Here is a 10,144-nt window from a genome sequence, read left to right as displayed (position 1 = left end):
TTTTAACAAACTAAATGGTATCACAATAAGTAATTGTCCAAGATTCAAACAAAGACTCATCAGAGAATGTAGTGATGTTGACCTGTCATCTAAAGTAAAAGAATTTTTTTTCAAAAGTCGTATACATTTTCACGTGCGTTATTTGATCAAAAGGCTAAAAATGCAAATATCCGAACAAAATTATGGTATTTTAAAAATAAATTTATAAATAAACTATTAACTTTGAAATTGTTGTTCGATTAATATTAGTATATAACTCATATTTGTTTGCATTTTCAGGAAGATTTTTAATCAATAATCGATTCGCTTTGTTTTATCTAGAGCGATCACACACTATTATGAACCAATCGACAAGAATGTGGAACGGGACCAATCGACAAGACTGTGGTCTGTACTTTGTAAATATAAATATATAATGGACTACGTGGGTTTAGCACCAATATTTCGTGGTATTACAAGCTCTTGAGGCCACATAAACTTATAACAAAGTTGTGTAGCGCATAATAAATCAATATCATTGCATATGACTGTATCATATATCCGTTGTCAGGTCCGTATTTACAATGGGTGTGAAAAGGAATAATATCCTATTGTGAAATTGGTATCTCTATGTGCACTGATTTAGCCCCTATTTCATGGCATAATTATACAAGGTAGTCTCATGAAGTCATATGTTTCCATTTTTTTCATAAATTTGCCTTTGACAGTATTCAGCTTTCAAAATTCAAATTAAAATAACTTCATTCGAAATGTACGCAGATTATTTATTCAGTGGAAAAAATTGCTAAATAATTTATATTTATAAATATTTTGAAGCCTCTAAAACGTATAAATATAAGTTGTAATAACCATGGTTAAATCTTGAGAACAGTGTTCAGCTTTAGAAATATATTTAATTTAATTAAATCAAATGCTATGATTCCTACTGCAAACCTAAAATTAGGAAAGTCAGCTTTTGTATAAAATATAAAGATGCCAATGGGACTGAAATTGATGGAATAACAAGAGACCAACAAATACTTATAAAAATAAAAAAATCCGAAATAAAAACTCAATAGTTAAACATTTTGTTAAAGGACACTTCGAAAGGCTTCGAGGAAGAAATTCGCGTATATACAGTGGCGAGCAGAAACGAGTACATGTTTGCATTTTGTACACTTTTTACGACATAAAAATAAAACTAAAAAGCAAATTCAAAAAGAAAACGAGATCAACCCCAATGTACTCACTTTTGCACGTCTGCATTTGTTTAATAATGTGCAAAAAAGGAATGTAAAATCACGTTTTTTAATAATTTTTGGTTCTCATTAGTTTTTTTAAGAAATAAGTTTTTACAAAGTTTGGAACAAAATAAATCAAATAAATAACTAATAATACTAAATCAAGAAGAAAAAAATATAATAACCACTGAAGAGGCCATTCGGATTTTGAGTGAAAAAGCAGTTCTACCCTGGAAATTGTAAAGGGACATAAATTGTGCCAATTATTGGTCATATGGGTAAGAAAAACGGTGTTCCGTTGTTCCCAAACCTCAAAATAGAGGTCGTACACCGCTTATAAGTTGTGTGGACCCACGTCTAATGATAAGGGAAATGTAATTTAATATGTTTTAACACCAAAATATGCTTCGTAAGTACTCGTCAAACCTGTTAGTCATTGAACGGCATGAATAGCCCTACCCGACATTGGATATAGCAGCATTAAAAAAACTAAAAACCTGTATTATAGGAAAAAACTACAAAATAAGGGTAAACGCTTTTCAACTAGACCAAAAGTTGAACTGTGGTCGACTGGAAACGTGTGACCGTTTTCAATCCGACGATAAGTATTATTGGTGATGAAAACTAATTCAAAGGCCCAATGTGAAGCACGGTTGAGGAATTGCCATAGTATGCATAGCCTTTAACTTGTGAATCCTGGACCGATGACAATATAATAATGAAAGAAGTCTATTTAGAACATTGTAGGGTCATATCAGTCAGTTTATGTAGCTAAGCACGCCTATCCTGTAGAAGAAGTTATTATGTGCAGGACGGTGATCAAAAACACACATAAAAATTCGTGAGAGAATATCTTCGTGAGTAAAATTTTAAATTAATACACTGGTCAGCACAAAGTTTCGACATCAATCCGAACGATAATTTAAGGCCAATCGTAAAGAGAGAGGTGGGACAGTACCAATCAGCCCCTTATAATTTAGACAAAGTTCGCATTGGATCTGAGGTGATTGGAAGAATATTTCCAATGAAATTGTACTAAAATTGTTTAAAAATATGCCCAATTGCATAAATGACACATTCAAAATATAAAACTACAGTATAAGTAATAAAAAAATTCGAATTTTGCAAATTTGTTCAATAGTGCAAAAGTGAGTACATTGGAGTTGATTTACTTGTCTTTTTTTTCTTAGAAATTAAAAAGTTAAATTCTTTAACTTTAGGTAGATTTGTTAGATATAAAATACAACCAACATTTTTGAATTTGAATTGCTTTTATATTTTTATTTTTATGACGTAAAAAGTGTCCAATGGTCAAACATGTACTCATTTTTGCTCGTCGCTGTATTTGCAGTATGTGAGGAAATATCAATTTATAGTAACATTTGTAATATCAAATTAATTGTTTGAGTCGAAAGAAACTGATCATGGATGGGGAGGTATGTATTTCATATATACATTGGTGGACAAAACTAAATCAACTAAAATAAATGACCTGTAACTTTTTTTAGAAATATATATATATATATTTAAATTATTTATTAAAAAACGCAATATTTATATTGAAATAAAAATATATTCTATGGAAACTTAACTTGACCCAATTTTTGCTCGGTCAAAACTAAAACAACATTTTGATTTCTTCTTATAAATAAGCAAATTTCACTATTAATCATTTTTGTTACGGTAGCCTACGAGGCATTGAATCTATAAAATGCTCAATTTTAACCTTGGGTTTACTATTCCTCGCATACTGAACCCTTGGGAAGAGGAGAGACAAAATCAATGTATATAATTCAGATAGAAGTCTCCATATGGAATTTGGAATACAACCGAAAGTACACCTTTGACACCGTGAAGAATTGCGGTGGTAGCATCATTGTTTGGGGATCATTTTTGTACGATGCTATTGGGTCACTGTATCATATACAGTATATATTTTACAATATTGTATGCTTCCGTACTTCCATACGCTTACTTGCTGCTAATATAGCCCATATTCGATCTTGACCTGTCTGCAGACAAAAGATAAGTCTATGCAACATTTCAGCTAACTACCTCAATCCCTTCGAAAAACAGCGGACGGACATGACTGTCTCATATATATATATATATATATATATATATGATCGGAAATGAGTGAAATTAATGTACCCTTCACACTATGGTGAGGTCAGAATAGCAATCAATTGGCTGAAAAATAATAAAGCAGCATGTGCGGGTGGGTTACCAGCCGAAGTATTCAAGGCGGTGGTCAGATGCTGGTCAATGATATAAACCTCAGTATCCTGTGTCCCGTGCACAAAAACGAGACAGGACAATAGTGCCAACTATGAATAAAGGTGGGATCACATGATTGTCGCAATGCGCCAATTTAAACCAATTTTTATTGTCCAAAGTTTTACTACAATAAATAAATTGTCACAATCAAATTCTCTGCGGTCACATGATTGTCCAACTTTTCATAAATTTGATTGCCGCATATTGTCTCAAAACCATCAAGTGACAATTATTGTCCAACTTCAGTCACACGATTGTTCTACTACACGGCAAATATCAGAAGCAGCTGCTATGTGTCAAAGTTTGTTTATTAAAAATGTTAAAGCATTTAAAAATTTGTTTTATTAAGATGTGTTCTTTAAAAAAAAAGAAAATTGCAGCAGCTATAATTATGGTGTGTGCATTTGACGATGAGAAAAATGAAAGGAAAGAAAAGAAAAAAAAGTAAATAGAAGTACGTGGGTCAGAGAGTGGCTCACAAAAAGAAGCACTGATTGTGCATATGACAAAACATTAATGGAATTCCGGGAAATCGAAAACCAAAAGTTTTTGTTTAAAAATTTTATCCGGATGGATGACGAAACGTTTATCGAATTGTTGCAACTAGTGTCACCATATATTAAAAAACAAGACACAAACATGCGAAAGGCTATTCCCGAACAAATACGCTTAGCTGTGACACTTCGATTTCTTGCATCTGGTGACAGTTATAAAAGTCTTTCGGTCTTCTTCCGTGTTGCCCCAAATACCATATCACTTTTCGTACCAATTGTTTGTGATGCTATTTATAAAGCGTTAAAAGGTGCATACATAAAGGTATGAAAAATCTAAATACACACATATTTATGCTTTTTAATTGACTTATTATTTCTTTTGATATGTATGTAGATACCATCCACGCAGGAAGAATGGAATGTCGTTGCTTTCAAATTTAACAAACTATGGAACTTCCCGAACTGCATAGGGGCGGTTGACGGCAAACATGTGCAAATTATAGCACCACCTAATTCAGGAAGCACCTTCTATAACTATAAAGGTACACATAGTATAGTGCTAATGGCAGTTGTTGATGCCGAATACAACTTTTTATACGTTGATGTTGGCTGTAATGGTCGTGTGTCGGATGGTGGAGTCTTTGGAGACTGTACTTTTCAACGTGCTTTAAACAATAATGAGCTAAATTTGCCACTTCCAAAACCATTGCCAGGTCGTCAAGCAAATGTTCCATTTGTTTTGGTTGCGGATGATGCTTTCCGCATGCAGAAACATTTGCTGAAGCCATATCCTGGTAAAAGTTTATCTGCAGGGCAGAGAATATTTAACTACAGGCTATCGAGAGCACGACGTGTTGTAGAAAATGCATTTGGCATAATGGTCAAGCGATTTCAAATTTTTTCACGCCCTTCCAAGCTTAATGCAGAGAAAACAACCTCTACAACTCTAGCTTGCTGTGCATTACACAATTTTTTGTTAAAAAAAAATTTAAATTATACAACGTCGTTGCTTGTTGATCGCTACGATGAGGACGGTGCTTTAATTCCTGGTACATGGCGAAATGACTTCCCACTAGATGCTGTGAGTGGAACAGAAAATGTTCCAAGTTCTTATATAACAAGTGAAGCAAAGGCTGTTCGGGATGAAATGGAAAAGTATTTCATGTCTCCTATTGGAGAATTGAGCTGGCAATATAAAAATATATAAATAATTTTATATATCAAATAAAATTTAAACTTTAATTTAAAATCAGAAAATTTACTAGTTTTATTTAATTCATTTTTAGTATCTAAAAAAATACGGACTAGGAAGGTACTTCAATATTGCAAACAAAATAACAAAACAAAAACTTACATATACATACTATAAAAATTCAATTTAAAAAATGAAATATAACGCAAAAAATTTATCAAGGCTTAATCATCTTCTTCAGCTTCCAAAGCTGCATCCATTACGACTTTGACAAGCTGGAAATGCAGTTTGTTCGCAGCCTTCTTGTTTTTCTTGGCAATTTCTCGCATTTGTGATGCCAAATACATCCCAATCGCGTGCCAATTATCTTCCTCCGCATCTAAACACTTAACTGCACGCTGCAAAATGTCACTTTTGTCTACCTTTACAATCTCAGCAGCGGCATGTTGTGAAGTACTTCCAGAGTCGTCCAAATCTAATGTTGACACTGTACTTGACATTTTTGACACAGAGTGGTCGTTGTAAAATTGCATTGCAGACCAATGCGGCCAATGTGGTATGGTATTTTCGGCTCCCTGACCAGATTTTGATTTTAGTTTTTTTTTTTACATTTTGAAAGGCCGTTTTAATGTTGCACCATTTGGCCTTGCAGTCTTCCACCGTGTGCCCTGTACACATTTTTTCAATTTCCCGCCATGCCTGCTCCCGTTTATTCCTATCTTTGTACTCGGTGGATGAATACTGCCAAACACATGGATGCTGTTCCACAGCTTGTATCAGCTCCTGTATTGCAGTGTAGGTCCAGGAACAAATTACACTTGGTTTTTTTCTTTTTTTCGGCACAGGTGTTTCTGGTTGCTGATCGGGGGAAAAGAACTCAAGCTCAGCTGAATTTTCGTATACAATGCAATCACCGAATTCCATATTAAAGCTGCAAATACATAATATGAACATAATTATAGCAAATACAACAATTTAAATTAACTTTACTTTACTTACGACAAAGAAATGTTGACGGTACAAACACAAGAAAAAATATTATTTAAAAAAAATCAGGTTATTGACGCGTATTGTCTTCTTTGATTGACGCACTAGAAAACAATAAATATTGACGCATTTTTCAACTTTAAATTTGCGCAAGGTTGTCTATTAACAGTTCACACGATTGTCGTACCAGAGTTGTATTTGATTGCCGCAAATCAGCACAATTTATTTTTGATTGTCGCATTGGACAATAAATTGTGCAATCACACGATTGGCATATAAAATGCACCAATAATTGGCGCATTGCGGCAATCATGTGATCCCGCCTTAAGTCTCCTTCCCATCGCACAAAAAGTACTATCCAGCGTACTGGGTGAACGACTGAAGCCAATGGTTAATGACATTATTGTGTCATACCAATGCGGCTTCAGGCCTGGCAAATCTTTCAAAAGACCCACGTAAAACCCATCGACACATTTCACCTATGTTTTGACTATAAAGGCGCATTTGACATGCCTATTATTTCCGAGGTGTTTAAAACCATGGCACAACGTCAGCAGTTACAGTGGGAAAAAACCTCTCCGAACACTTCAATGCCGAACGAGGGTTCAGACAAAGTGAAATCCTCTCGTGTGACCTTTTTAACATCCTTTAACGTCAAAATGTCAAAATCACATTTTTATAATCAGAGCTTAACTACATTTTCATCATGTCAATTATTTATTCAAACCCAAGGCGGCATTGATATTTCACAAATAAAATTTTGAGAAAAATACGCGAAAGATTTTGAAAACAAATTTTTCAGGAACGGCTGGGACATATACCATAAAGTGTTACTATACCGACAATTTACAGAGAAGTTCCTAACCCTACTTGAAATACCGAATTAAATGCAATTTGTAGGGTATTTGTTACTACTACTATGCAACATATGGACAAAAGGCTTAAAAACGCACAATAATGGCAAGCCAATTTCTGTATGATATAAAACCAACACATGACATATACCCACACGATACCTGAATCATTTGCTGAAACTTGAACGTATTCTAAATAGGAACCGAAACCAGCTATAGTTCCTTTCCAAAACCTAAAATAATCTACTAATTTTACAAGTTTTGCAACATTTTACTCGAAATCCGTTCCTCAACCCACAAAACTAGTAAAACTTTTAGCCAAATTTAAGAGAACACAAAACAAAATGGCGTTATCTTTTAAACTTTTTACTCGAGAAATTTGAACGAGTAAAAATGGTAAGCAGGAATGCCTACTTCTGATTGGCTGTTATGTTGATTTTGAAGTATTGCAATATAATTTTAGCATATTTACTAGATTTGCGTTGAAAAGTTCAAACTATTTTGTACTCTGGGAGCGATTTTGAAATGTCTCCTTTTTTCAAATGTCTCCTTTTTACTAGCTTTACTATTAAAAAAGTACTGGAACAGACCATATATTTGTGAAAAATTTTCAATACATATGTTGTTATGTTTAGGATATACTAGCTATGGAAGGTATTATTAAAACTTTCCTTATATAAATATATATATATATATATATATCTAAATTCGAATCCTACGTGAAGTAGAGCTGTAAAAACATCGATATTCCAAACATTAGATAGTTTCGATATTTCATTTCAAACTATCGATATTATCGGTAATTTTCCACCACTATTTGGGAATGAAAATGGCAGATTTTGTGTGTTGAAATTTTGCAGAAATATAAAGAAGAAACAAACACCATATTAAAAAGAAACAATTTATTAATAAAACCATTAGGGCGCAGCACTATTGATTCAAAAAGCTAATGCCGAATCGACAAATACAAAATGGAAGGTATGTATATTTTTGACTTTAGTTAAAGCGACTTTTTCCTGTTTTGGATAATACTTTTAACGGTCAATGCGTATTTACTGTCGACAGCATTATAACTACATATTTGTTAAATTAATTTTTTGTCAAAAATACGTATTTTAGGCGATCAATAATATCTATATTGTCATTGATTTTTTTACAGCTCTAACGTGAAGACTATTGCGCATTAGATGATCAAAGTGTCTAACTTATATGTGCCTTTATTGTTCCTCAAATATATATTTTTCATGATGTGAAAAATATTTTCCTACGGTTGATTTTAATTGCAGTGGGAAGAGTTTTACCAAAGAAAATTATGAGAAAAACAAAAAAAGTTGAGAGATTAAAGTAATCGAATGTTGTGTTACGATAACTCGAGAACGTGTGCACAAATTTTGATGATTCAAAGGATTTATGAATCGTATGTGATCAAAATAGGAATAGTAATTACGCCATCCATACTAAATTATCTTTTAAGGTGAGAGTAGTTAGATCAAAACTTGACCTTCTCCTGAAAAATGTTTGGTGGAATAAGTTCGACCAATTGATAAACTGGAATAACACACATACTGACATAATTTTATATTTAACAATAACCATATTACTTAATATATTGGAGTATCAGTAAATCATAGTTTACCGTCGAACAGTGGGTTAGAGTAGCATGTTTTCTTGGATCAAATCAGGGAAGCTATGTTAGGATAATTTTTTCTTTATTTTTCAGCTTATACCATTAAAATAATTAAAAATGTTTTCTAGGTATATCTGAGTATAATTGTATTAAGTAATGCCAAATATCAGTGTAGTTATATAGTGCAAGGAGTACAATATGGGAACTTAAACATTGAATTTTATACATCTTAAAGTTAATTATCCACATCATATTCATCATCCGCAGCATCAGCAACTTCTGATAACTGCTCAATATGTAAGAGCATTTGACACAATTCCGGGTCTGTGAATAAAAAACTTGTGCAAAGTGGTAATTATATTATACCAAGGATACGTTTCAAAAAAGTCGTCCTGTATTGTGTGCATATATTTGAAATTTGTCCTTATTAATTTAACACTTTTTTGTCATTTTGGCAGATTTGTTTAGCGTTTTGGTGAGTTTTTCGATTTCTTTAGCTAAAAATGTCATCTTGTCATTCATTGTTTGAGCGCTTGAATTCAATATAAGCTTCGACGATTATAAAAAACAACTTTCGCACTTGTATCTATAAAAAATGCTAATAAAAAACCCCTTTAAAAAATCCCTTTTACCCGATTACTTGAAACTGCGCAACACAATCACTATTTGCCAAAACAAAGAATATTATTAAAACAAATAACAACAAAATATTATTGTAACAAAGAATATTATTAAAAGAAACAAAAATAACAGCAATAATATATGGAAAAGAAGGGCACAAATAATTAGAAAAAATAACATGAAAAACAAGAAAACACAACAACAGCACCAGTCGGGAGATCAATGTGACTTTTAGCTAATTTGACTGCTGCAACACTTGTATTAAACAATGCATGGCTTCTAAAAGGCACAAAAGGGCAGCGTAAAATTTTGCTATATAACACAGATATATGTCTTCTTTAACACTAGAACGCCGAAGGCGGTCATTCTGACCGCTTTCCAATTTCAAGTACAAAAGCAACTGTGCATTTAATGACACTTTTATTTTAAATTTGGTGATTTTTTTATAATAAACGTAATTCTATGAGATACAAAAAGTCACCAAATTTTAAAAAAAAGTGTCATTAAATGCACAGTTGTTTTTTTACTTGAAATTGGAAAGCGGTCAAAATGACTGCCTTCGGCGTTCTAGTGTTAATATAAACTAAAAATTATTGATACGAATGTGGACGAATAATAACTATCCATTTAAAATATAAAAATATTATTTTCTGGCATTTTCAATATAAATAACTAAATCACTTCCACACACAATTTGATACTCAAATGTTAACGAAGTAATTGCAAAATAACCCGAACTTCATGGTTCCATTGAAAAATGTTTAACTTTTACAATACTTTAAGAAGATAATAAAATTGTTTTTTTTTTCAAAATAGTCAGGCTGAGTCCCAGTTTGTTTTTTTTATAAAAAACAACTATTTATTAGTGGAAA

General features: G+C 32.5%; 1 protein-coding gene and 1 long non-coding RNA gene across 2 annotated transcripts; one reads left to right on the top strand and one right to left on the bottom strand.

Annotated features, from left to right (window-relative positions):
* The first annotated feature begins 3,979 nt into the window (after positions 1-3,979).
* Positions 3,980-5,581, top strand: LOC133338829 (uncharacterized). Its single transcript, XM_061546937.1, has 2 exons — positions 3,980-4,313; positions 4,386-5,581. The coding sequence occupies exons 1-2, from the start codon at positions 4,014-4,016 to the stop codon at positions 5,196-5,198; spliced, it is 1,113 nt and encodes a 370-aa protein (XP_061402921.1). The 5' UTR covers positions 3,980-4,013; the 3' UTR covers positions 5,199-5,581.
* A 113-nt stretch (positions 5,582-5,694) lies between these two features.
* LOC133338830 (uncharacterized) lies at positions 5,695-6,495 on the bottom strand. Its single transcript, XR_009754637.1, has 3 exons — positions 6,358-6,495; positions 6,183-6,274; positions 5,695-6,114 (listed from the first exon to the last, which is right to left on the bottom strand). It is a non-coding gene; the product is annotated as an uncharacterized LOC133338830 (long non-coding RNA).
* Positions 6,496-10,144: the final 3,649 nt, after the last annotated feature.

Source organism: Musca vetustissima, unplaced genomic scaffold, assembly GCF_032173495.1.
Source record: "Musca vetustissima isolate MV318-11 ecotype Yass unplaced genomic scaffold, APGP_CSIRO_Mvet_v1 utg122890, whole genome shotgun sequence".
NCBI classification, from domain to species: Eukaryota; Metazoa; Arthropoda; class Insecta; order Diptera; family Muscidae; genus Musca; species Musca vetustissima.
Note: the sequence above shows the minus strand (reverse complement) of the source record. Positions and strands in the feature narration are given on the sequence as shown.